This window comes from Gadus macrocephalus, chromosome 14 (genome assembly GCF_031168955.1).
Source record: "Gadus macrocephalus chromosome 14, ASM3116895v1".
NCBI classification, from domain to species: Eukaryota; Metazoa; Chordata; class Actinopteri; order Gadiformes; family Gadidae; genus Gadus; species Gadus macrocephalus.
The window spans coordinates 2,971,318-2,998,972 of NC_082395.1; the positions used below are offsets into that span (position 1 = coordinate 2,971,318).

Here is a 27,655-nt window from a genome sequence, read left to right on the forward strand (position 1 = left end):
TAACGAAGGACTTCCCCCCCCCCTCTCTCTCTCTCTCTCTCTCTCTCTCTCTCTCTCTCTCTCTCTCTCTCTCTCTCTCTCTCTCTCTCTCTCTCTCTCTCTTCCCCCCCCCCCCCCCCCCCTTCCCCCTCCCTCTCCCCTTATATATTGTATATCCATTAAATGAATCAAAGGCTTCAATAAAGCGATGACCTCTGACCCTGCCCTTCCCGCTCTCGCAGCACCCGGGCCCCCCAGGCCAGAGCGTGGACATCCCCTCGAGGCCCGGCCCGACCCCCTGACCCCGGGGGCCGCCATGGCCCGCAGCGTCAGCGCCTTCGGCCCCATGGAGGAGGCCCCCGCCCGGCTGAGCCACGGCATGCCCACCTCGGGGAGCCTGCCCAGCCGCCTCAACAAGGCCACGGTGGGACGGTTCAGACGGTTTAAGGAGCACAGCGCTTTCAATGGCGCCAAAACAGCCACGTTGGTTATCTTTACAGAGGAAAAATGTACAGTGCCTCACATTAAGAAACACTATTTCAACCTCGGTGATGCTGTCAAGCTTTTGGGAATGTGTCAAGCGTAGTTTCCATCAGTTTCTTCAAAAACAGTTTTACCTACAATTATAATTAGGGGATTTAGCAGACGCTTTTATCCAAAGCGACTTACATCGGTTAATACACACATTGACACACCGACGGCGGAGTCAACCATGCAAGGCGACAGCCAGCTCGTGTTAAGTGTCTTGCTCAGGGACACGTCAACACTGGGGGATCGAACTAGCAACCTTTCAGTTACAAGGCAACTGCTCTAACTCCTGAGCTAAGCCGACCCTGAACTTTCAAATCCTAAAACCCCCCCCCCCCCCCCCGCGTCGTTCTCCCAGGACCCCCTGAGCACGGAGGTGGCGCCTGCACCACCCCGGCCGGTGACGGTGCCCTACCTCAGCCCGCTGGTGCTGTGGAAGGAGCTGGAGAGCCTGCTGGAGAACGAGGGCGAGGGGGTGGTGGCGGCGGCCGAGCTGGTGGACCAGCACCCCATCATCTACTGGAACCTGCTGTGGTACTTCAGACGGCTGACCTGCCCCAGCAACCTGCCGGGCCTGTGCCTGACGTCGGAGCACTGCAACAGGGACGCGCAGGTGAGGAGAGAGGCCCTCACGCAGGGGGGGGGGGGTTCATGTGGATGGGCTGTCCTGGTACACACGCGCACACACGCACGCACACACACACACACACACACACACACACACACACACACACACACACACACACACACCACACACACACACACACACACACACACACGTGTGGGTATGGAAGACACTGGGTTGTGCTCGCCCCTTTCTTTCTAACACGTGTTCGTATATCCGCACAGACAAACATAGGGGATACACACACACACACACACACACACACACACACACACACACACTCACATTCTCTCTCTGTCTCTGTCTCTGTCTCTGACTCTGACTCTGACTCTGACTCTCGTCTCTTGTCTCTCTCGTCACTCTGTCTCTGTCTCTGTCTCTGTCTCTCCCTGTGTCTCCCTCTCTCCAGATCCCTCGTCATTGGATGTCTGAGGACAGTAAGCATGTTCTGATCCAGATCCTGTGGGACAACCTGAAGCTCCACCAGGACCCCGTCCAACCCTTCTACATCCTCTGGAACACACACAGTAAGATACACACACACTGTTAAACACACTGTTACACACACACACACACACACACACACACACACACACACACACACACACACACACACACACACACACACACACACGCACACACACACACAGTAAGATATACACACACACACACAGTAAAGATACACACACAGTAAGACAAACAGACACACAGTAAGACCCGCACACTAACACACAGACACTAATACATACTAATACACACTAACACAAATACACACAGAGTAAGATACACACACACACACATAGTAAGATACACACAGACACACACACACACACACAAACACAATCACACAGACACAGACACATACACACACACACACACACACACACACACACACACACACACAGTAAGATACACACACACACACAGTAAGATACACACACAGTAAGACAGACACACAGTAAGACCCACACACGCACACTAACACACACAGACACTAATACATACTAATACACACTAACACACACACAGTGACACGGTGTCTTGTTTGATGCTCAAAGATAAATCCAGATAAGGCTGCAGACCTCGAATTTATCTGTCAAATAAAAACTAAAGCAGAATATATTCTCTGGGGGACTGATTGGTTTTAGCCTGCTGCTCTGCATATTTAATGTTGAAAGGGTTTCGGTTTGGACCTAAACGCCTGTTGAATGTTTTCTAGCCAATCAGAGGTGGCAGGGGTGACTGCGTCCCAGAATAGAGGAGTGTTTCTACAGATTTCAACCTTTTGTTATAACACACACATCCGCGCTGCTCATCGTATCCAGCGGTCTCTGCTTTCAGGACCCACAGAGCCAACGCCCTGAATCAGTGATCGGATTCACGGTCTTTCCTCCTCCACCAAAAATTGCTCTGTCGTGTACGAGCGCTGTTTTGTAGGGTGAGAAAGAGAGATACATGGCGAGAGATACAGAGAGAGAGGGACAGAGACCGAGCGACAGAGGGAGAGACATAGAGAGTGAGTGTGTGTGTGTGTGTGTGTGTGTACTTGTGCGTGCGTGCGTATGAAAAAGCAACAAGGTACACCAGCGCCACATGTACCATTAAACAGAGTGTTGTGTGGAGGCGGGCTGCGACACTCTACAGTTTGCACCTGAAGGCTTCTTGGAGGGCGCTGTTGGGGTGTGTGTGTGTGTGTGTGTGGGGGGGGGGGGGGGGGGGGCGGGGGGGGAGTGCAGCCTCTTAACAACGTCATGAACCTAAACCCCTGTGCTAACAGGCTGCGTCTGCTCTCTGTCTTCCAGGGCTTAATTGTACTCTATTTTTAGACAGTGAGTGTTCTTCCTTGCTTTCGTCTTTCCTGGCTGCGGACTCTGTTGTCATACGACCTGTGGTCGGCTTGTCGTACCTCTGTTCTGTAGTGTTTGGAATGTGTTCTACAAAACACATACCCCCCCTGCCCAACCCGGCCCTCCTACCACACACACACACACACTCACACACACACACACTCACACACACACACACACACACACACACACACACACACACACACACACACACACACACACACACACACACACACACACACTCTCTCTCTTGCTCCCCTCTCCTCCCCCTCCTCCCCCATGCTGTTTGTGCTTGGAGGACTGCTGTGTTTCTTAATGCTTGCAGTGTGTGGCTTGATGTGCTGTAATGCTCCAGCCGCCGAGTGTCCCGACCCGTCACTGGTCATCACGCTGTCTGTTAGAATGAAAGCTGTGGTTTTCCTGTCTCCCTAAACAGGGGGGGGGGGGGGGGGGTTGTCTGACGCCCACCTGCCCTAAAGCACGTTGGATCTCGACCTCTGTTTCCATAACAGTATTTGAGGTCGACAAATACAGTTTGTTTGATTTTAAATGTCTGCTTGTGCCTTTTTTTGGGATCATGTCGTGCTCCACGCACACATCTTGTTGTTGACCCTCCTCCTCCTCCTCCCTTGCACAGCTCCTCTTCATGCACCGTGTCCAAGCAGAAGGTACACTCAGGTCTCTCCCCGCTAACCCCCCCCCCCCACCTGTGTGTTGTGTTGCGTGCAGACGTGGGCTACCCACTGTCCCGGGCGCTGCGGGCCGAGGAGCGCCCCTTCAACGAGGAGCTGCTGCAGCTGGTGGTGAGGAGCATCCAGAGGAACGACCTCACGCGGCCCATGGCCAAGCTGCTGCAGCTGCTGGCCCAGACACTGGGGGTCACGAGGCAAAGGTCAGAGACGCACCGGGGAGGGGGGGAGTCGACGGCGGAGGTCGGGAGTTGAAGATAAAAGATGATAAACTCAGAGGGGTGAGGGGTCCCGCACCCCGACAGGGACGGAGGGTGACATCGTGGTCGGATGTCGTTATGTGGCTCACCATGCTCTAGACAGAAGAGGTTCTTTGACACAGGACGGAGGGTGACATCGTGGTCGGATGTCGTATGTGGCTCACCATGCTCCAGACAGAAGAGTTCTTTGACACAGGACGGAGGGTAACATCGTGGTCAGATGTCGTTATGTGGCTCACCATGCTCCAGACAGAAGAGGTATTTGACACAGGACGGAGGGTAACATCGTGGTCAGATGTCGTTATGTGGCTCACCATGCTCTAGTCTAGACAGAAGAGGTTTCCTTGACACAGGAAAGCATTTTAATCATCGTTGAAAAGGTGACTTAAAAGAACTGCACTTTTGTATGATACCAAGATTGGTTCCAACACTGCTAGGCTGACATGTTGATAGTCTAATACGCTGGGCGGCAAATACGACCAAAGGGAAACTGTCTCACCCTGTCTTAGAATCGAAGAGCACAGAGAGTGAAAGTATTCTCGTGGGTCAGGCCGTTTATTACCTCGTTACCTGAGCTAACTCCATTTGAACGGATCAAATTAGGCCAGCTCTGACCACAACGGATACAGCCTTTCGTCATGTGACATGCTGCTAACCTGCTTCTGCCTCCCCCCCTCCCCTCCCCCCCCCCTCCTCTCTCCTCCCCTCCCCTCCCTGCTCCAGGAGTTTATATCGGGACATCCTGTTCCTCTCTCTGGTGGCACTAGGAAAAGACAACATTGATATCGGTATGTTCCGTTTTGGTCTCCCGCCGCCTCACTCTGTCACACGGTTCTACTCTGCTGTTATAACACTCCCCCCCCCCCTCGCTGCCTCTCCCTCAGACGCCTTCGATCGGGAATACAAGATGGCGTACGACCGCCTCCCCCCCAACCTGGTGAAGCTGACCCATAACTGTGACCGGCCCCCCAGCACGGGGGTCATGGAGTGTCGGCGGACGTTCGGAGAGCCCTACCCTTTAAAGAAAAGATATGTGTTTTAAAGAAAGAAACCTTCCATGTCCCCCCCTTAAAGGCACCCAGTGCAACTTTATGTAAACATTCAATGAAAAATAAACATTCAATTTCTAGTCTTACACGTAGTAAGTTTCAATAACTCCATACCATTACATATCGACATTCAAGGAGCAAAGATGAGACGTCGTTGTGTGGTGAGAACTGATAGAAAATCGTAAACAACAACAATCGCCGGTGGAAGAAGCCATTTTTCCATTGAATGGAAGCCTGCTTTATTTATTGTAGGTTACAAAAAATAAAGAAAATGGCGGCATTGTTGTTGTTATCGATTTTGTATCAGTTCTCACCACACAACGACGTCTCATCTTTGCTGCTTAAATGTCGGTATGTAATGGTATGGAGTTATTGAAACTTACTACGTGTAAAAAGACTAGAAATTGAATGTTTATTTTTAAGCCTCGAAAGTTGCACTGGGTGCCTTTTAAGACCAGCTCAGGAACAAACCGTCAGAATACTGTGAACGCAGCGGCCCACGTCGGTGTTTCGGTCCGCGACGCGTCGGAGTCGACGCGAGTACAGAAAGCCCCGGGAAGGCGAGGGAAGGCGAACGTAGGCCGCTGACACCAAAAAGAGGAGCTTTGTGTGTTTCATCTCAGCAGTGGTCCGACGGAGCGGTGTAGTGCCCTATACACGCGACGTTAAACGGCTTGATGTCTTTTCTTTCAAACTATTGTGTTAGAGAATCGGTACTGTATTATACACCCTGCATACCTGTAGGATTTAAAACAAACGAAAAATGTAACGTTTATATTGTATAGTCCAAAAAATATATACTTATAGCGTTAGCAATATTTTACCGAACTTGAATTCTATTTAACAAAGTACGCTTTATTTATTGTTCGTCTGTGTTGGCAGGCGTCTCTCTTTCGGGCGGGGCCTTGGGTCCTCTGAGATTAGTTTAGGGTCGGAGCAGCACGGCATGCTGGGAAATGGTTTCGGACACGTTACACACTTGGGTTCGCGGAGGGCAAACCGCAAACATCTCAGTATCTCTCGAAGCTGGCAGAAATGATGGCCCGTTAATCACAGCCTGTCCCAGACACAAGGAGGACTTTGTTACAGTGCTACGTTGTTATAGGAGAGTGTGGTAGGAATAGGGTCAATGTTTAAAGCCCCTTTGAATGTTTTTAATCTGCCTTCAGTGTTAGACGCATATGTCGATGGCGGCCCCCCCCAGCGGCTACGGTACAACTACCTTTTTAATCCTAATCCTTTAAAAGTTGTTTACAAAAACTTTATTTAAATCATGTATTCTCATACTATGCACATGTATGTATTTTTTTTTTTTCGTTTTTTTTTTTATATGATTTGCTTTGGGGTCACCAGTGGAATAACTCGCTGTTTTTTTGCAGCCGTCAAAAATATCAGTATTATCGTTGGTTGTCGTGTAATGTTTATATTATGTTTTTTGTCTGCGATGAAAAGAGAAGGGATCTTGATGGAAAACTGCGATGGTTCTGGATGTCAGAGAGAGGGCCGGAGCACACAAACCGAGTATATTCAGCGGCGTAACTGAATACAGTGCAGCTTGTTTATCAATTCAATACAAGAAGTTTAAATGACACGTGATTTGATTATTATGTACAAGTGCTGCTGCAGTCTGCTGCACAAATAGAGCCCTACAAGCAGGAGTCGCTGCTAGACAATTGAGTCACAAGATGAGCTTCTCTGTACGAGGACAAGAATAAGATTAGTCTTTTGATCGATGTTTTGATTCGCTAGTCCACTCTCATTTTATATTTTTGCATTGAATGGAAACAGCCCCACAGTTTAAGCATTGAGCAAAACGAACATTATAATTCTTCTAATCACTTTACGATCGCGATCAGATAGCAAGATCTCAGATGTGTGCCTTGCTGGCAGGGATTCTGCTCCCGTCGCTCAGACAGACAAAGAAGCTGTTAAAGAGGTACGACTGCCGCATGGTGTAGATGAAGTCACTTTAAGATGACATCAATGGTAATGGCTATCGATTCTATAACCACAAAATGGCTCTCGTTCAGGAGGGCCCCCCTGTGTGTGATAACGCCCCCGCCCGCCCTTAACTCGGTTTTAGGGAGATGGATGGATGGCTTGATGCACAACGGAGGGGTTTAAAGCTGCTGTTGGAATTTGAGAGTTGCAAAGGGACGGATTAGGAAAATAAACGCCCCCTTCCTTCAGGCACCTGTGTTGGAGCTGTGTTAATGCAATGCTGGGCGCGTGCCTGTGATTGACAGCCAAGATTGATTCTCCAAACCAATCGGGGATGAGAGGCCGTGATTGGTCAGAAAAGATCCGTGAGCGTCCTAAAATCGATATAGTATCAAACAGAGTAGAAAATATATTCTCAAAGAGTATTTCCCTCATTAAACACTGACGCATTGCGCTGGCATTTGTAATAAACGATACAAAAACTAAGCTCTCAACTCTCACCTACAGCACCTTTTAAGGCAGGGGTCACCAACACAGGTGCCCGCAGGCCTGTTCTAAACATAGCACAACTCATTCTTGAACAACTCTTTCCCACCTTTTTTTAAGTCATTGTTGATAATTATTGTGAGAAATCATTAACATGATCATTGTCTTCACATAGATGAGTATCATTAATCATTAATAATGATATGTAACTAAAGGCAAACTTAGCAAATTTGTTATTTCAGAAGAGTGTATCAAACTGGGTGCCCTTCGTATGACTCAGTACCCATGAAGTAGCTCTCAGGTTCAAAAAGGTTGGTGACCCCGGTTTTAAGAATATACTCAAACACTTTACCAAAGGGGAACGTTAAGTGAAAGGTTATGACGTCTGGGAAAAGCAACAGGTTTTGCTGAAACGGGTGAAACATTGCAGACTTATGGTTCTGCTGGCACTTGATTGGTTTGCTTCCACTTTGTATTTGCTTCCATTTTATATTTGCCATTTGGCCGTCACTAACCACTCATCTGCGACACGATCAGTCGTGATATTTGCCCTTGCGTTCAAATGGATGGTTTGAAATGAGATGTAAAGCCCAACCACTACGCCAGCAGAAACTCTGGGAAACTGATTGTGTTCTTTTGACCAAAGCTGGAAAATGTTATATGACGTATTAGGTATAAATATATCTATTTTTTAAAAGCTTTATATATGCTGATGTTGCATGTTTGTGTAGATATGCATTTACATTTTCTGCATTTTTATTATACTACAAAATGTGTAAATAGTCTCTATATAATAATATAGACTATTTGCTTACCAATATTTGTACATCATATTTTTACCACTTAAACCCTGTGTAGTTAACTTGTGGATTCAATGTCTGATGATGTAAAGAAAATGTGATGGCTTTCACAGTTTGTTACTACAAGAAGTGCCCAAATGACTTTCTAAAGTCCCAACACACTGGACTAGTTTTACTTTAAAAATAATCTAGTCACACAATTTCATAGTATAAGGTGTTCACATTTGTTAAAATAGTTGTTCTTGAACAATATACTGACACTTAATGTCAGGCAAGTAAACCTAAATTACCCAGAAAATGTTAAGGCAACATGTCCATCTATGTGTGTGTCTCTCTTAAGACTACAAACAATTGTGACGACCATCTCACTCATGTCTCAATTACTCAAAACACTACTATTTTTTTTACATATCAAGTTTTGTTTTCCTTTGGTCCGAATTATTTGTATGCTGCTTTAATCAATATTCCTTATACATCACCACTGTTTCTGTGTTGTAACTCTAGCAAAACATCTTTTGATGTTGACTTAACAGAATTGATTATTAATCACTTTGAAGTTGGTATAGCCTGTGTTGGCAAAAGATTTAACGACCGATTTGATTTTAATCTTTAGTGCTACATGGCTTATACCCTGATGCTCAAACAAAATTGTTCATGCTGTTTGTGTATCCTGAATTCTAAGTTACTGCTATATGGGAAAAAAAAGGGTCACTTTTCACGTCTTGGGTACAAACTAGGTATATAAAAGGGAAAAAGTATTGAATTTGGGTCTGGCTGTTGTCAAAGAATACGTGGTTTGACTGTTAATGTCGTTCTAAAAACAGATATGACATGTTGTCCTTCCTTTGTTGCACCAAGCTGGTTGGGTGAGGATTCCTTGGCACAGAGGTGTCTCATGATCCTGGCCATGCTAATGGACCTGATCTGAACAGGGTCTCCGAGTTGTCCAACTGTGATGTGATGGCAAAAGTTGTTTGTCATCCAGCAACACATTCGGTGTATATGTGGAACCAATTGTACAGAAGTTTCACCCGAAGGTCGGACCTGCCCCAATGCATAGAGCTAATTTAGTCTTTATCGTCTTTAGACAGTGAAAGATTGAAAAAAAGAAAAGCTCCTGTAAACATGGTGAGATTCTTCACCATGTCGTGTTCATAACTCTGTAAATAAATCAACTTATACTGTAATAGTCTCTTGTCATCACTAACAACGAGGTGAAAACAAGACCTTGTCCCTGTAAAAATAATTTAATTGCAGCATGAAATTGGGAGATAATACCGGTAATAGAAAAACCAAATCAATAACATGTCTTTTTTTTTTTGCATCCACGTCACACTGATAAATGTGTCCACAATTAACGTTTCACAACAAAACACTCCAGTTAAACAAATCCTTTTTCTTTTTTTTTTTTTCAACAGACTGATATACCATGACTGACATACACACACAGCGAATCCCTCCACATTATCATGACACGGTTAACACTGCAGAACTATGTATAAAGAACATAGTTCTTGGCTGGACATTTTACACACTAAACATGGACGAACACTATCGAACACAGACCGCAGGCTTAAAAATGGACGCCAATTCTTGGCTTGAAACTGAAGTTTCAGCCAGTATTTTGAGAGTGCTACACTCGGTTAATAAAAACAATACTCTTAAACCATCAAGCTGACGCTAACTTTAAAAAATGGTTGCCAAGACGGAAAATATAGTTGTTCTATCTTAAACGTTTTTAACCAGGGATGATAGTCCTACACAAGTACAGCCCAAGGGATATCGAACATTCAATAAATCACACACGAGCCACGACACGTTTTCTTTTTGAGGTGTTTTAACATGTTTGTGGAGGTCTCCCTTGCAACTCAGACCCCCCTAATGTCAACGGGATTAAGTGGTTGGCGACAAGATCAAACTCAACCGCATGTACCAGCTGACGGCGGTCCCAATCTGGTTGCCCGGGGCAACCGCTGATGTACAGTCACCTGGAGCCAATATGTTCTGCCGGCTCTGACGTCCTCACCTGGTCTTCACCCCGTCGTACGACTTGTTTGCTGACGACGAATGTAAGTGGACTGCATTTATACAGCGCTTTTCTAACCAGTGGCCGCTCACGGCGCTTAACAATACTGCCTGACAGTCATCCATTCGTGCACACATTCACACAGCGACGGCGGCGTCGACCACGCAGGGCGACAGCCAGCTCGTCCGGAGAAGTCTAGGGTGAGGTGTCTTCTTGCTCGGGGACAACTCGACAGCTAGGAGGAGCCGGGGATCGAACCAGCAACCTTCCGGTTTACCAGCCAACCCCGCTCGACCTCCCGAGCCACGTGCCGCCCCGTGTACGTTCATATTCACTGCGTCGTCTCCCAGACAGGAAGTGACACGTGTACACGTGCGCGTGCGCGCGCGTCGGTTGCTTCTCAGATGGACACGGGGCAGGTGAGGATGCGGTCCTCGAGCATCACGCTGAGCACCAGGAACAGGAAGTAGAGCACGAACATGGTGAGGCCGAGGCCGCGGCTCATCCTCCAGCGGCACGCCGCGATGGAGATGATGACGAAGAGGAGCATGAGGAAGAGCAGCACGATGGCGCAGAAGAGGCCGTTGGAGCGCACCTGGATGGGCTGGTTGCCGTGCGACAGCGAGTACATAAGCCACGGGACGGGCAAGCTGGAAAAAAAACAAAAAACAAACGGCGTTACCTTTATGGATACTGGTTCACGTAAACTACAGTCACTTACACCCCGAGTGCTTGCATACATTTACATTTTGGTCATTTAGCCGAAGCTTTTATCCCAAGCGACTAACTTAAAAAGAGAAACAATATATCGCTGTCGGTACAGTAAGGATGTTCATCGAAACAAGTGGCGAGTACTCACAATCGCTAGGTTAACCCATTCCCTGAATGCAACAATGATAGCTGGGGTAAGATGCTACACAATGCTAAGTGCTATTTCTAAGTGCAAGGACGTACAACATACAATAAGTGCGAGGAGTGTGAGGAGTGGGGGGGGGGGAAGCTATGCAGAGCCCAGGTGAACTCTGAACAAGCGAGTCTTGAGTCTCTTGCTGAAGCTGGTGAGCGACTCTGCGGTCCTGACGTTGGCAGGGAGTTCGTTCCAGCACTGCTGTGCCAAAACAGCATGAGTACTGAGTCCTATGGTCCTGTGCGCTATGAACTGAGCGGTGTATTGAACGAAGTCCCTGAGCACAGCCTTTTGATTCTCCGCTGTTGGCGATGTGCAGCCAACAATAAAGCCAAAGAAAGTGTAACATCACCACACACTGGTAAGCCGATTTTTATGTAAACGACGCGTTTACATTGAACAGGTTCTTTTTTTTTTTAACGGGTTCACGGATGACATCACTAGTACTGTACCCTATGGTGATGTCGAAGATGTTGGAGCCCACGGAGCTCGACACGGCCATGTCGCCCAGGCCTTTCCTCGCCACGATCACGCTGGTGATGAGGTCGGGAATGGACGTCCCCGCCGCCAGTATGGTCAGCCCCATGATCTCCTCCGAGATGCCCACCGTCTCCCCCACCTGCGGGTCACTCTGTGTTAGACTCTTGGGAGACGTAGTCCAAACCGGGGGGAAATGCTTGAACTACAAACGCCCACCGACCTGGTGCGCCCACCACACCATCAGGTAGGAGAAGACGCCGATCCACAAGATGGAGCCCATGAACGTCACCGCAAAGAACTTCCTGGATGCCTGGAAGACGCACACAGGTGAGGAAGCACTCAGTTTACGTTTACAGTTAGGGGAGTTTGCTGACGCTTTTATCCGAAGCAACTTCCAATACAATTAGGGCATTTAGCAGATGCTTTTATCCAACACGACTTACATCGGTTAATACACACATTGACACACCGACGGCAGAGTCAACCGTGCAAGGTGACAGCCAGCTCGTCAGGAGCAGTTAGGGTAAGTGTCTTGCTCAGGGACACATCAACACTCAGCTCGGAGGGGCTGGGGATCGAACTAGCAACCTGTCGGTTACAAGACAACTGCTGTACCTCCTGAGCTAAGCCGAACTTCCAACCATTCATTCACATATTCTCACACCGACGGCGGCGTCAACCACACAGGGCAACCGCCAGCTCGTCAGGAGCGGTCAGGGTTTATGCGTCTTGCTCAGGGACACCTCGACACAGCTGGGAGGAGCTGGGGATCGAACTAGCAACTGCCGCCCACTCAATGTATCAAAGCGATCCAGCCTGGGTAACACACGTGGAGCAGCGTACGTACGGGATTGCGGACGTCGGGCACGGTGAGCCACAGGGGGAAGACGATGGGCAGCAGGATCAGGTAGGTGGCCTGCTTGCGTCTGGTGTCGGGCCACTCCAGAGACAACGGCTCCTCCATCTCGTCCTCCGCCTTCTCCTCTTCCTCGTTGGCGTCGCCCACGCTGGCCTCGCTGCTGTCCTCGACCTCGCTGGACTTCTCTCCGTCACTGTCCCCGGAGCCATCGGATTCCCCGGCCTCGGGGACCGTTTCCTGCCCCCAGAACGCCGTGGGAGGAACAGAGAGGTGGAGGGTCCAGAATGCACGCGTCGTGTTAGAGTTAGAGTGGCCCATTTATTCTCCGTTATCCGATCAGCTACCCATGTCTGACCCAAAAAGGGTTTTCCCTGTGGTCCGACGCTGGTGTGAGCCTGAATACGACACCTGCTGCTATTGTTCTTGAGCTGCGCCAGATTCAGAGGCCCGAGTGGTTTGGCCTTTAAGAATGATTAATCCATCCTATGAAGTGTAATTAATAACAGTTTTTGGTCCAAAACGTTCCTCAGGCTTCCTTTTAACATCAAACTTGTGCTGGTATAAATGCTACGTCATGGTGTGCATTTCATTGTGGTCGTTGGACAGAATCTGATTATTATTTTATTAAATTGTTGAAAACAACAACTGCCGCCTGATATTTCAGAGGCTCTTTATTAGTTAAAGGCTTGGCATCTGTGTTATTCTTTATATATTTATACTGTATTGGCTGCTTTATCCCCGTCTAGACTCAGGTGACAAAACGCACTATGATCATCCATACTACATACACAAAGTAATGACAGAGTCTACTCAGAGTATAGCGAGTTCGTAACGCTCCTACTCAGGCCTGCCTTAACCTGCCATTGGGCCCTGGGGCTGAGGTTTCGTAGGCCCCCTGAGAGGGGATCTTACAATGAAGATGTGTAACTTCTGGGGGGGGGGGGGGGGGGGGGGGGGAGTGTGGCTGTGGTGTAAAGGGGCCACTGGCCCTCTTTTTTCTTGGCTGATGATAGGCCTCTGATCTTTGTAAGCCCCAAACAAAAAATCACATTCTCTTGGGCCTTCGCCGATCTGGGGGCCTGGGGCTTCAGCCCAGGCAAGCCCGTGCATTAAGGCGGCCTTGCTCCTACTCCACAGAAGGTCTTCTTCCTGTGTACCTTGGCTGTGTTCACCTGCTCACTGGCGCCCCCTGTAGTCCTCTTCTCCGTCTTAGCTTGCTGGGAGGTGGAGGGCTCACCAGCTTGACCACTGGGAGCACTGGTCTGGGCCGGCTCCAGTTCATCATCTACAGGCGGGGACACAGAGCAAGGGGGGAAAGGTCAGACTGTGCACTGTTTCCTTGTATGAATACTGATCTGTGTGTCAACAGGCAGGATAATGAGGGCACACCGTGGAGAAGCACAGCAAGTGGTGTGAGGGCGACATGATTATCTAAGAAGGATTTTTATCTATTTTTCCTTGATTGTTATTCTGTTAAAATGACACTACTTTGAAGCTGGAAATTAATCAGGTTTCCTCAAGATTACTTTCTCCTTCTTTCAAGATGTGTTGTGCTGAATACTGAGACAAAAATTGTTGTTGACAGTATGAAAATAAAAGCGGGTTTGCCGTAAATCGATAAGAAAACCATTTTGTAATGAAAACGACAGAACTGTTATCTATCTCATACTGGAGCTGTTTCAATTATCCTGATGTGCCTGGCATGAAAACTATCACGCACACGCACACACACACACACACGTATGTAAATCCTGGAGTCGATTGATTATGGATGGTAAAGAAGCCACTTCAGTCTCCCTTTGATCCCCAAATCTGCTCCGCATAACAGAACAACAATCAGCCAGACTCGGAGCACCTCATCAGTCCAGTGTGACGCCACACACACACACACACACACACACACACACACACACACACACACACACACACACACACACACACACACACACACACACACACACACACACACACACACACACACACACACACACACACACACACCCCTCCCCCCCCCCCCCACTCAGACTCTGACCACTGGAATTGCTAACGACCTACTGCAGGGCATGCTTGACAAAACACGGAGGAGAAAGAGGATGACACACATTCAGGCCATTGGTTGATATTGTAAAATATCTTCCCTACATGGGATTTTAAATATTTGAAGTATGGCCACTTTTAGATAGAAAGAAGAAAAGTCATCCCCCCCCTGCATTCAACTCACCGTCATCCACGCACTGACAGCACACTGATTCCCTCTCTAACGCCCCCTGGACTGCTGGGTTCAGGGGCTTTACTTTATTCCTGGCTGCAATTAGGAGAAGGGTCGCTCACTCATTGTTTCTTTGCTGCGCTGCATGCGAGCTCATGCCTGGATTCATGCAGTGAGGATGAGGCTGCCTTGAGGCCAAGGAAACATGCGACATGCAACGGGCAACACGTGACGGCAAAACATGCGACTTGAGCATGCAGGCAAGAAAAGATTATTAAATAAATGCTGTGAGAATCTGTTCTGGCTGACTGGGCCTGCCTCTGTATTAAGACTGGTTCTTGATTTCTGAAACTAAAGTTCAGAGTTATACTTCTGAACAATTGCGGCATCTCATTCATTTTGTCCGTCGATCACATGTGCATGCAGTGTTATCATAGCTTCACCAAAGGTGCGTGAAAGGCGGTGAAACGTAGGGAGGCGGCGTTTTTCGGTCCGGAGAGCAACCGGGCATTTAGTATGAATGTTAATAAGATCTTGGGGGAAACACTGCAAAGCCATGCCAATGGAGAGAATCACCAGACCCATGCAAACAAATCCACTGTCACCCACGAGAGGAACCCTGAAACAGGATTGAAACAACGTACAAGATGGCCGTGAATGCCCCCCCCCCCACAGCCAATCACATTTGGCCCTACCTTTTCTCTGCCCTGAGCCATGAGCTCTGACATCACCGTTAAATGAGGTCTCTGGGGAGCAGGGGGACATAGGAGCACATCATACATCCTCATCTCCACCGGCCTCTGAGCTGGTTTCCATTTACAGGTGGGGAGGCATGCAGGACGATGCGTGACAAGGAGACGCTGACTCAAGGTGCTTCTCTTACCCCGTCTAGCGTTGCAAGGCCCCGAGGTTTTGAAACCCGCACTTAGGGCCGTCTCTAAAAAAGAAAACCCCAGCAGTTTGAGTGTTTGATAGAATCTGTAGTGATGATAGAGTTTGAGATGCCAGTATTCCTACCAAAAGGGATTAAGAGTGTCACTGAACTGAACGTGAAGACCTAGAGTGGTTTTCACATTCGGATAGGACAACTAATAACCCCTTCTCAAACTATTTCCCTTAAGGTTAAAAAATCTCTCGATTAGACTTGTTTTCTGCTAAATAATCTCTCAAATGAAACATTAACATTAGTTCATATTAATGGATTCATATTATTAATATATCTATATAAATAATGCAATCAGTCCTTGCCTACAAACCCTCATTATACCACGTTGTTCATCAGAAACCTGGATGAAGAACCGATGAAAGTGAGGGTAGACAAAGCATCCAAGTCTAGTCTCCACATGAACTGGACCCATGGGGCGTGATGACTTGCAGTTTTCCAGCGTCCGACCAATGGCAAGCCCCGGTTAGCGGCCGCGGCCCACACTAGTCTTGTTTAGCTGGGTAAGAGATTGGGCGAGCAGCGTGCTGGCTCTTATCCAGCTTTTATAAGCCTCGTATTTGAAAGCTGATTAGGGATCCACTCAGGCCCAGGCCTGGCCAGGGAGTACGAGGGAGACGGGCTGAAGGTCACAACGCTATAACTTTATGTGCAACGCGCCATGGCACGCGACGACGTAGAGAGGATTACGCAACGCAACGCTTTCACCCGTGCAGGCCTGCAGCTCGTGCACCGAAGCTGGCTCGTATCTAGTCAGCCCACCGGTAGTTCCATTTACATTCAGGACCTTTTGCAGACGCTTTTATCCAAAGCGACTTACAATAAGTACTTTTCTTCAGAAGAAAGATAAACGAAAATATATTGCAGTCGATACAGTAAGGATGTTCATAGAGAACACGTATAGAACAACGATAGCGAGGATACAATGCTACACAATGCTAAGTGGTGTGTGTGTGTGTGTGTGTGTGTGTGTGTGTGTGTGTGTGTGTGTGTGTGTGTGTGTGTGTGTGTGTGTGTGTGTGTGTGTGTGTGTGTGTGTGTGTGTGTGTGTGTGTGTGTGTGTGTGTGTGTGTGCGTGCGTGCGTGCGTGCGTGCGTGCGTGCGTGGTAAGGGGGGGAGGCTATGCAGAGTCTAGGTGAGTCTGAACAAGTGAGTCTTGAGTCTTTTGCCGCGGCCGGCGGCGATTACATTTTGCGTGCATGCGTGGATAAAAGTAAACTCATAAAGTGCACAGCTAGCTCTGCACCAGACAGGCCCATGAGGTCGGGGTCGCTACCTTCTCCTAGCGGGTCCAGGGTGTGGATCATGAGCTGGAAGATGGTGCACCTGAGGGAGGTGTTGTGGAGAGAGGCTGAGCTGCCCCCTCGCTGGAGCACGGGTCGAACCTGCAGGGGAACACACAGTTTGGTGCAGGTCCTTCACAGAACGGGAACCGTCTTCGTCGATGGGGGAATTTCAGAGGTCACAAAGAATGCTACTGATATGGGAATCCAGTCAAATGGATCTAGAGCAAATATTTTAAATAAATGTAGATTTTCTTTGAATCGGTAGATTGACTGGCACTTAAGGGGCTGCTGGTTTGATCCCAGTTTCTCTTGGTTAAAAATGGCTGAGGTGTCCCTTCAACAAAGCCCCTAATTTTTCTAGGTGTGACTGAGAATAAATTCAAATCAAGTATTCAAAAAATTTCCACACTGTGGCGTATTGTCCTACGATGTGATGACGCTGTGCTCAGTCAGCAGCAAGTGGAACCGACAAGTCAGCGGGCAACCTGCCTCCCAGCCAATCAGAATCAAGCATTCTTCAACGTTCCTCTCACCCTCAAGCGGACCTTGCCCTCCGGGGGTTCTGCGGGGGAGCGGCTTCGGACCGGGCTCGGTTCTGCCTTCGGTGTGACCTCTTTAGGTCCAGGTGGAGGTGGAGGTGGAGGAGGAGGAGGGGGGGATTGTTCACTGTCCTGAGGGGATAACAGGTCAACACCATGGGCTGGACAGTCTCTATGAGCAGAGGCAGATTCAAAGTCGCCCCGTGTAACGTTTCAGCCTGCTCGTGGTTCAGCATTATCTGAAGATGTCTATAGTCAATGCTGACCGAAAGTCAATTCAATAATTTTAAATCGATGACCGAAAGTCAATTCAATAATTTTAAATCGATAAAATGTAATTCAGTAACGACCTTAAAGTCTGAAAGTCTTCCACCTCATAACTCAGAGACTTTGCACCTTAAACAAATTGTATTCTATATACTCTGAGGGATTCTATTCACTGTGTCTGTGACCACACAGTGGGGTTCATGTGCACAAAGACAGAGGGGAAGAACGGATCATGGTACTAAGAGGTGGTACCTCTTCATCAACGCTGGCTGGATGTATAGCCACGCTCCCTCGCACTCAGCATTGTACCGCGCCTATGCTACATGTAGGAGTCCTTGAAGATGATTGCACAAGCGCAGTGGTGGATTCACTGAATACTAAATCAGGGCTTTGCATGTCATTACGTCGCTCCATTAATGCCTGTGCAGAGTAATGTTTGGTAGGCAAACATATTTCATAATCAAGGCCTCAGTAAAGTGGAGATAAGCAACAGGGGTAGACGTGTATCGAGGATGTGAGCAGACAGAGGGACGTCTATGTTTTGTGTAGTCCCTCCCTTCCATTGTGTTGTCTGTGTGACACCTGTGGTCCCTTGTGTTCACTAGCATCAAAGGATGGAGTGCACCACACACACACACACACACACACACACACACACACACACACACACACACACACACACACACACACACACACACACACACACACACACACACACACACACACACACACACACACACACACACACACTAAATCATTGGCACTCCCGGACTGTTTCAACAGAAAATACTCTCGTCTCTCTAAAGTAATGAGAATAGCTGATGATATATTATGGATTGTTCCTAAAAGGGGTCTAGTGCTTTGTGAATCCAAATGTCCAAATATAATACATACCACAATACCCAAGTGTTCTGCTGATGGGAAAATGCATTGTGCTTTAACAGTGGGACACTCGCATTATGCTTTTTAGGATTTGATTAAATATTTTTGATTCTGGATGGCTACGTGGCTCAAATACGAACTTGCAGATCATGTCAGCGACTCGTTCTTTTTTTCAACAACTGCCTGTGTCAACCTTCACTCTCCTGTCTCCAGGTACAACATTTTTTTGTTGTACCTGTCCATCATGGCACAGGTACATGATGGAGCTGTCCGTCATGGCAGCCATTGCACTCCTGATCATCCCTGGAAGAAGGGGTCCCCCACTCTGCGTTCCTCCTCAAGATTTCCTCCTTGCTCATTAAGGGAGTTTTTTTCTTGCCCTCTGGCGGGCTAGGGTAAGGGGGGGTGCCCTAAATATATGGCCTGTTAAGCCCTTTGAGACTGTACCTGTGATTAAGAGATATAAAAACATAGTGACTTGAAAGAAAATTGAAGACCTGGGAGGAGGATACAAGTTGAATAATTAATCATCATTTTGAATTGAACAGGCACGATATTTGCCCCGCCACACCCTTGACCGATTTACCGCACCACTGAACCTTAAATAAAGTACCATCTTCTTAAGTCAGCCTTCAACAACACCGTGAGCACCCGCTGCCCGCTCACCTTGGTGGGCTCCTCGGCCGTCCACACCTTCACCGTGTTGACGTGCTTGTTGATCTGCCTCTTCACGGCCCGCTCGATGGGGCTGTTGAACTTCATGAAGACGACGTAGCAGACGTAGCCCGTCACCAGCATGGCGCTCTCCCACCACATGATGACGTTGTCCAGGAAGAAGGCGATGAGCATCACCAGGTCCAGGATGTAGAAGGACACGTCGCGGAACAGCGGCCACCACGTCAGGTGCAGCATCTCCCGCGAGAAGATGGCGCACATGCCGATCACAAACAGGATGTTGAACACGGCCGAGCCCACGATGGTGCCGATGCCCACGTTGCTGTGGGAGATGAACACGCCGATCAGCGAGGTGAACAGCTCGGGGGCGGAGCCTCCGGCCGCCATGAAGGTGGCGCCGGCCACGTCGTCGGAGATCTCCAGCTTGTCGGTGATGACCTCCAGCGTGGGCACGAAGAACTCGTCGCACACGATGGCGAGCGCCACAAACATGTACACCATGCCCACGACGTGCAGGGCCACCCAGCCCTGCTGCCTCTGCTCCACAGAGAAGATGTCCTCGGGGTAGTCGCCCTTCCTGAGCGGCGGCAGGTCAGAGGTCGGCGGCGGCGGCGGCGGCGGCGTGGGACTCGCCGCCACGGTGACGACGGGCGGCGGCCGTTCGGTGGGCCGGAGCACGGGCGTCGCCGGCTCCACGTAGATGCACTGTTCGATGTCCGTCCGGTTGACCGTGATCACCAGCGGAGGCGGAGTCCTGAGGTGCCCGGGTGGGATGGTAGCCGTCTCTGTGACGTTGGGCGACGTTACCTCCCGTGTGTGTCGCCTCCGACCGGGGACCTCTTCCTCCTGCTCCTCCTCTTCGGAGGAGGAAGAGGAGGAGGAGGACGGCGGCTCTGACAGCTTGGCCCTGAGAGTCAGTGCGTAGAGGCAGCATAGCAGCACCGCTGAGATGAAGAACAGGACGCGACTCCACTGCAGTCGTCTCCGTTGAGGCCGACGCATGTTAGTGGCCCTCTCGCGCTCTGCTCCAAACGGGAACAACGGCAGAATTTGCGTTATCTTTCGGTGACGGTTCTACCCCCATGGTTTGGTAGGAAAGCATAGAGCATGGAGAAGATACAGGCCGACACATAAACAGTGCGTGGTTCATCTTTGGAGGCCAGAATCGAAGGGGCTTTCAGAACCTAAAAAGGGAGAGTTAAAAAGAGAGTATGTATAGGATGCTACACAGGAGGGTCCCATTTTAACCTTTAACGGAAAACATTGTACTATCATAGGCTAAATATTGAACAAATAAGCTCATTTGTGCAAGTGCAGCACACATCCACACACCTAATAGTCCTACAATTAGGAGGGAAGGGGTATGATGGCACCCACCTGTTGCTATGGCTACATAATCACAGACGATGGGGCTTCGTCAACACAAGTATGCTGAGGGAGGGCTTCGTTGCAAGGGAATATTTGGCTTAAACGTCGAAAAAAGACAAGTTTGCATTCAAATCACAACGTTAGCGGACCTCATCGAACCATTAAATCACACGCAAGGATGCTCAGAGACCATGGTAGTGGTACTCGCGCCTGCAGATAACAAGACGGGAAGTTATCGCTGAATGAGAAACACCATCAAGCGAACATCAATTTGTCCAAGTATACTTTTGCAGAATGATAACAGTGCGGCCTGCGGTGCAAAACGTGCAACAGTTAGTATCAATGCATTATAATGTCATAAAAGGCGCATCTCACCTCATAGCCGAGCGGCGGCAGCAGCTGCAGGGATTGGTTAGATGCTGACTCTGGTTTTCGGGCGCACGGCATGTAAAGTCTCCAACGAGGCTCAGCATAATGCCTGCAGTCCTGTAAGAGGATTTATGGAAACACCTCTCACCTTCCCTTTTAAACAAGCCCTTCGTTGACACCGCATCGTTCCCCGACAGGCACCTGCCAGTCGTGCTGTGGTTCAGTGCGTTCACACAGAGAGAAGTGTCTGGGCAGAGCGGTGATTGGAAAGCCAGACAAGCGGGGTTTGGTTTGGTTTGCTCCGGTTTTAATTGGAGTTGATTCCACGCATGCGTAATTGCAACGGTAAAGTCACATTGACTTTGGTTGGGGCTAATTGCTTTAATTATGCTTAATTATTATGTTTGGCAGAGAGCAGTAGCATATGCTTTGTGCCAAACTGATGGTCATAACAGGACTAGAAGCTTAAATCGCATTGTTGTCAATGCATAGTGGGCATTGCAATGTAATTTCCTTTATTTCATTCTGCGTGATGGCAGAGAGAAGGAGCCTAAAACCACTTGGACGAATTCCTTCATCATTCTGCTTTATTTAAATAGTAAAAAGAGACGTTACAAACAAATGGTCAAAAAATTAAAACAACCGAAAATGTTTGACAATCGTGTGTTTGAGGTGTTGTTCATTATGAATCTTCAAGTAGCGTTCAGCCTGTTCGACATGAACACCCATAAAATGCAATAGGCCAAGCCAATAAACATAATCCAGTTATTCAAGCTTCTTCATAAAAATACCATTACACATTATGTCCCAAAAAACCGAGGCCTGTTTCAAATGTCATGATGGGCGTTGACATTCAAATAACATGCAACATGTATGTAACATTAGTTTTTACTTCATATAGGTAAACTAGGGAATTGTACAAATATGTCATCATTATCACAATAATAATAATCAAAAGCACCACTTTTTATCTCGATAACTGGACACTGGTGGTCATTTAATGTGATAATAGCATTTAGTCCCTCAAATTAAATAAATGATTAGCGGGGATTGGCAGGATTTGATATGGAGTTAACTAACACGCCCCCTAGTGGAATAGTAAGGTAACGGCCACTTCACTTGGCGGTAGGGAGGATGGAATACAACGTGTGTGTGACAGTTGGTGTAAGAAGCTCAAAAGGCGGTCAGGGGAGGAACACAACAATAATAATAAGAATAATTAAAATGGAACAAACAAAATAAACAGGACAGAGAAGGGCCATTCTGTCTTTCAGCAGAATGTTGTGGCTAGATAGCTTTCCTCTTCCTGGAGCGGAATCGCCTTTTCCTCTGCTTGTAGAGGTGTCGGAAGTTAACGAAAAGACCTGGGGAGAACGACAAAAAAACAACAACACAGGGTGAGTCTTTATTTTACATTCACATTGACATTCAGGGACGCTTTTATCCAAAGTACATTTGTCACAAGAAAGAGAAACACCAATATATCGCTGTCGGAACAGTAAGGATGTTTATAGAGAAGTGCCGAGCACTAACAATTGTTAGGTTAACCCATTCCCTGCATACAACAAAGATAGCTAGGATAAGATGCTACACAATGCTAAGTACTATATTTTAAGTGTGTGTCTGTCTCTCTCTGTGTGTGTGTGTGTGTGTGTGTGTGTGTGTGTGTGTGTGTGTGTGTGTGTGTGTGTGTGTGTGTGTGTGTGTGTGTGTGTGTGTGTGTGTGTGTGTGTGTGTGTGTGTGTGTGTGTGTGTGTGTGTGTGTGTGTGGTGAGCGACTTTTTTCTATGACTTCCTGCACATAGACAGGTGTGGGAGGAGGCAAGTGGTCGGTGGGTTGATAAGAGTGAGAAGGAGAGCGGCGAGAGAACCACTCACCCAGGAACATGATGATCAGGTAGACCTGCAAGGTGTAGGAGAAGCTCAGAGACTGGCCCAGGGCCTTGGGGAGGGGCAGGCTGTACAGACGGGTCTCATCAAAGATGGGCATGGCCTGGATCACAGCCACCGCTGGTGAAGACACACGAACCAAATGAGTCACGTATACAGGACGTTGATTGAACATCAGCATTTTTTTTTTGTTCAAACATTCACACACCGACGGCAGAGTCGACCATGCGACAGCCAGCTCGTCGGGAGTAGTGAGGGCGAGGTGTCTTGCTCAGGGACACCGCAACACTCACTTCATGGCCAGTGGGTAAAAGGCCACGATCCCTCCTGATGGTAGAGCTGAGATAGTGTGCGTTTCACAACTCACTAACAAACTACGCCTCAAAAGGTCAAGAAGGGGACATGTTTAGCACTTTAGCTCTAGGCTAAAGGTCCTGTCAGACCAAGTGGGGATTTCACAGATTTATAAAGGGCACCTGGAAATAAATGTTTTAACACATGGCCTTTGCACGGTCAACTACACTAGTACTGCAATGGTCCTTATTTAAAATGGAGCCTGGTTGATTTATAAATTTTTTCAATTAAAAAAATAGCCGATAAATAGCCTATAGAATACCACTGGACCCTGCTGTTATAACGGTTTAAAAACAAACTTTTTTTTGGTATTTAAGGATGGGGTTTACCTCCTTCCCCATAATTAATCATGGACAGATGAATCACCACTGCTACTCTCCATTGCTTTATGTAGTTATGTCTATTTACTTTCTTCTCCATTGCCTCAGACTGCATCTGAAAAGGTACAGATCTGTAATAATCGGGTTCAGGTATATATGGTTCTGGAAATTCAACATTTTTATGACCAACATGTAACAGCTTATCAGAAGAGGCCTGAGGGCGAGCCTACCTTCTGCTATGACTCCCATGGGGTAGAGGGGGATCCAGATGGTATACCTCACCCAGGTCAACAGCTTCCACTCGGTGTCAATGCAGGCCAGCATGTAGAAGGGGTACCTGAGGCGTGGGAGATCACACACAGTGGGGTTAACAGGGGGCACTAGGGTGAGGGTCTGAAGAGTGCACCGTGTGGAAATGGATTCAGGAATTCTAAATCGTGTGAATTATTATCTATTTTTTTGTATTTCCGACGTTTGATTAACATTTAAATCCCCTTTGTCCAACCGGCTCTGCCAGACAACAGCCTAATGGGCCGGACAAGCAAATTTCCCACAAATGAGCGGGTGGGCCGTTTTCATTTAACGTCGCCACGGCAACCCATGTAAACTGATGCCACAACACGGAAAAATACACCCGAGTGGGAGAGGGAGAGTGGGCAGGAGTGCGGACCTGAAGATCTCGATGGTGCTCCACAGGTAGAACACAAAGAACACCACAGACTTGCTCTGCATCTGCTCCAGACTGCCGAGGATGACAAAGAGAATAACGTTTCTGCCCGTCACCTGTGGAAAGGCAGGAAGGAGGCATTAGAAGTGAACAACACCCATACCAAAATAAAATATATTTTTTCAACCTGTAAAATATGATGTTTGTATGTTGTACGTGCTTGCACGAAATATACGCACTTATTTTAAGCCGCTTTTGATAAAAGCATCTTCTAAATGCCCTGAATGTAAATGTGAATGTAATAAACGTTTTCTATCAGTCATACCTGCAGCATGGCTGGAAAGAAGCCAGTCTTAACGAGTCCCAACAAAGGGTTAATGATCTCGATCACCGCCATCATCTGGCAAAAATACATCATGTCAGCCGTGGTGTGGAATGTGTCATAGAATGAATCTGAGACGAGAGAAACAGAGGACGGGATGGACAGACAGATGGACAGAGTTGGAGAGATAAAACAGGTGAGATTGGGGCGGCGCCAGCCAGACATAATTAGACAGCATATCGCATGTGGTGGGCCAACCTCTAATAATCATTTGCAACACAAATCAGCATCTGTTAGCCTGGTTTTCTATATTCTATTATTTAAATGCGTTTCAATGAATGGGCTCTCAGCACAGGGCTTGATATGTAGTGTTGTGTGCATGTCCTTTCTTCACTTTTGTCCTCAGCCAACAATGGTGCAGCATTGTGCCTTTGCTCCGTTTTATTCCATGTCGCCAACGTCGTACTATGTGCGCGTATTAGTATGCAAAAGTTGAATGTGAGCAATTGTAATGTACTTTCTCTCATTTTATCCCATGAAGTCACAAGAGACTGTTATAAAAGAGTCAATACACCATTATTTATGATAAATAACAATATGCTATTAGAGCTACGAAAGTTTACACTAATACACCGTATACGCATAGGACAAAATTATTCAATAAATAGCACAAAAGATGTGTGATAGTAATATTGACCACTTACACGCATTGACTCAGATAATGTGTGTATGTGGTCAATATTACAATATCAGCCAAAATGCCCTCGTAATGTCAGTCTGACTAGGGTATTCTGGCTGATACATATGCCCGTGTTCACCCTACACCCTACTGCACGTTAACGGTCATCAGAAGCGCGTCACACCAACCTTGGCCCAGTATGAAGAGCCGGACGGTCATGTTGACAAAGATCCATGAGAAGCCCAGGAACTGCACCAGGTTGTACATGAACAGATAGCCTTTCTTCAGACCCAGGTAGGCTGAGGGAAGAGAGCAGAAATCAGGTGAGGGTTTCTCATGACAATGGAGCTGCATGATAAATCGCCCAATGGATTGTACAGCGAAACAACAGCAACACAACATTACAGCACAATAACATACTTACGGTCTTTTCGAATTCTAGACTCAACACTTATTTTGTTTATCCTCTTCTCCTCCTGAAAGTTGAGACAAGGCATAACATAAGAGCATAGAAGAGCAATGGTGGTCGTATTCCCAGTATTACTAATGGATCAGTGTTTAAAAAAATCTAACTCTGCTCATCTGATTCTCATCGAGATGATCAAAAGGTAAACCCATCTCCCTCCTGCCCAATCTATGCATGACATCCAAACCCTGAAGCCAAAGCAACTTACAATAAGCACATTTGTCCGAAGAAAGAGATATAATATATCGCTGTCAGAACAGTAAGGATGTCCATAGGACCAAAAGCCAAGCACTAAAGATTTTTAGGCTAACCCATTCCCTGTACACAACAATGATAGGTAGGATAAGATGCTATATGATGCCATGTACTATTCTTAAGTGCCAGGACGTAAAACATACAATAAGTGAGGAAGTGTGGTGGGACAGGGAGGCTATTGAATAGTCTAGGTGAACTCTGAACAAGTGAGTCGTGAGTCTTTCTACCTTCTCGTGGAGCTCCTTCTCTGCGTCGGACTCATCCTGCCAGCGGTCGAAGTCGGGGCCCAGAAACAGGGGCTTCTTCTCCTGTCGGGTCAGCCTGGACCACCAGACCTCCTCCTTCTTCAAGACCTTGATGTTCACCTGGCGCTGGGTCGACTTGTGGAGAACCTGAGACCGTAGGTGAGGGGAATGCGGTGGATAAGAAAATGAGGATTGGCCATATTTATATATGGCCTGCTTTACAAACCAAGCAATAAATACAACACCTGCATCCAGTTCCATACGCTGTTTACAATGGTTGTAAAATCATTAGGAGCTCAACATACATATTTTAATGAAATAAGCCATGTATCCAAGATAGTGTTGGCCTTCATAATAAACAGAGGGCATTTTACGGGGGATTGTTGAAAATGAAACACTCTCATTCAGTTCATATTTGTTGGAAATGAAAGGCTACCATTCAGTTCGTATTTATTCAACCAAATATAGACTTTAAACATAACAGACTTGCTACCTTAGGCAGGACCGGCTCCAAGAACTCCAAAGTAAACTGATACTCATTGTCGCCTTTGGCTCCATGGCCCTGGGCTGTTTTGAAGAGGGTAAGCATTAGGCAGAAGGTGTTGTTATGTTTGAATATACAGTCTCTTTTATGCTTGTGTGCACATTAGTCCCATGTCATTTGCATGATGCCGGTCTCTCCTATGTCACCTAAATAATTGACTGTAATTCAATACCTTTGAAATGAAGGGTGTTTTCTTGCAGGGAGATGTCAAGATTCTGAAAACACAATGATCACAACGTTAGAACAGGTTTGACCGGGCTGCGTTATAAAATACAAGACAAGGAAATACACGTGTGTAGGGAATTATCGGTCCAGCTTTGGATAGGAACTGTAAACCGGCTGGGTGAATTAGAAACAAAAATTAACTGGCTTGGCTGAATTTGTTCGTGGGGCCCCGACGAACAAATGAAGGAATATTTAAACAAATAAATCACTGAATATAAACAAGGAATATTTCAACAGATCACCGGCTTGAAGAATGCTGAATTTGTTCATGGGGGTCATTTTGTCATTTCTATGTTCATCCTGGTGCACATTCAATCCGAGACCATCGTTGTCTCCGAGGCATGCACACCACCGTGACACCTCCTCAGTGGATCATCATCCCTGCAGCAGCTCACCTCAGCGTCGCAGAGGTCCACCCGGAGCTGCACGTCTCCGTGGCGCTGGGCCCAGTAGACGTGCGGCGTGAGGGTCTGCGTGTTGGACATCTTCTGGATGAGTGGACATAACCAGCGGAGCTGACGTTAAACAATAAACAAGAGGACCTTGTTCTGTTTCTTTGCAGCACTACCGCGATTCACAGGATGATGACGCGACGACGATTTCAGGGTACATCCGGGGGGAGGGACGGAGTTCGGGATTTTTAGACTTCAAAGTAAAAGCCTCAATTTGAAATT

At 47.5% G+C, this 27,655-nt stretch overlaps 3 protein-coding genes across 6 annotated transcripts; 1 reads left to right on the top strand and 2 right to left on the bottom strand.

Annotated features, from left to right (window-relative positions):
- The first annotated feature begins 162 nt into the window (after nt 1-162).
- Nucleotides 163-9,391, top strand: LOC132472498 (C-myc promoter-binding protein-like). The gene is made up of 7 exons (XM_060072129.1): nt 163-403; nt 866-1,120; nt 1,542-1,659; nt 3,709-3,871; nt 4,652-4,716; nt 4,813-4,995; nt 5,426-9,391. Exons 1-6 carry the CDS (start codon nt 188-190, stop codon nt 4,968-4,970), a joined length of 975 nt encoding a protein of 324 aa, XP_059928112.1. The 5' UTR covers nt 163-187; the 3' UTR covers nt 4,971-4,995; nt 5,426-9,391.
- On the bottom strand, nt 8,601-21,288 carry LOC132472495 (sodium/potassium/calcium exchanger 1-like). 4 transcript variants are annotated; one of them, XM_060072124.1, is made up of 13 exons: nt 21,021-21,271; nt 20,655-20,742; nt 19,269-20,461; nt 17,448-17,585; nt 16,905-17,013; nt 15,569-15,622; nt 15,381-15,431; nt 14,698-14,781; nt 13,634-13,761; nt 12,465-12,713; nt 11,838-11,927; nt 11,590-11,756; nt 8,601-10,880 (listed from the first exon to the last, which is right to left on the bottom strand). In XM_060072124.1, the coding sequence occupies exons 3-13, from the start codon at nt 20,277-20,279 to the stop codon at nt 10,631-10,633; spliced, it is 2,331 nt and encodes a 776-aa protein (XP_059928107.1). In that variant the 5' UTR covers nt 20,280-20,461; nt 20,655-20,742; nt 21,021-21,271; the 3' UTR covers nt 8,601-10,630. The 4 variants fall into 4 exon arrangements, with proteins under 4 accessions (XP_059928107.1, XP_059928105.1, XP_059928108.1 ...); XM_060072122.1 differs by lacking the exon at nt 20,655-20,742; XM_060072125.1 differs by lacking the exons at nt 14,698-14,781; nt 15,381-15,431; nt 15,569-15,622; nt 20,655-20,742 and having other exon boundaries at nt 21,021-21,288.
- Nucleotides 21,289-21,574: 286 nt separating this feature from the next.
- LOC132472497 (very-long-chain (3R)-3-hydroxyacyl-CoA dehydratase-like) lies at nt 21,575-27,592 on the bottom strand. The gene is made up of 11 exons (XM_060072128.1): nt 27,377-27,592; nt 26,929-26,971; nt 26,706-26,779; nt 26,195-26,359; nt 25,671-25,722; nt 25,435-25,545; nt 24,571-24,698; nt 24,249-24,361; nt 23,809-23,915; nt 22,893-23,024; nt 21,575-22,378 (listed from the first exon to the last, which is right to left on the bottom strand). Exons 1-11 carry the CDS (start codon nt 27,464-27,466, stop codon nt 22,302-22,304), a joined length of 1,092 nt encoding a protein of 363 aa, XP_059928111.1. The 5' UTR covers nt 27,467-27,592; the 3' UTR covers nt 21,575-22,301.
- Between the last annotated feature and the right edge of the window lie 63 nt (nt 27,593-27,655).

Bases quoted from the DNA above. Each gene is read 5' to 3' on its own strand.
- LOC132472498 (XM_060072129.1), top strand. From the start codon at position 188: ATGACCTCTGACCCTGCCCTTCCCGCTCTCGCAGCACCCGGGCCCCCC. The intron at 1,660-3,708 runs GTAAGATACACA...TGTTGCGTGCAG, and splicing joins CATCCTCTGGAACACACACA to ACGTGGGCTACCCACTGTCC. The intron at 4,717-4,812 runs GTATGTTCCGTT...CCTCTCCCTCAG, and splicing joins AAAAGACAACATTGATATCG to ACGCCTTCGATCGGGAATAC.
- LOC132472497 (XM_060072128.1), bottom strand. From the start codon at position 27,466: ATGTCCAACACGCAGACCCTCACGCCGCACGTCTACTGGGCCCAGCGC. The intron at 26,780-26,928 runs GTATTGAATTAC...TCTTCAAAACAG, and splicing joins AAACACCCTTCATTTCAAAG to CCCAGGGCCATGGAGCCAAA. The intron at 23,916-24,248 runs GTCCGCACTCCT...CCCACGCCTCAG, and splicing joins AGCACCATCGAGATCTTCAG to GTACCCCTTCTACATGCTGG.
- LOC132472495 (XM_060072122.1), bottom strand. From the start codon at position 20,279: ATGCGTCGGCCTCAACGGAGACGACTGCAGTGGAGTCGCGTCCTGTTC. The intron at 15,432-15,568 runs GTAAGAGAAGCA...CCTGCTCCCCAG, and splicing joins GCCTTGCAACGCTAGACGGG to AGACCTCATTTAACGGTGAT. The intron at 11,757-11,837 runs GTCGGTGGGCGT...AGTGACCCGCAG, and splicing joins TGGTGTGGTGGGCGCACCAG to GTGGGGGAGACGGTGGGCAT.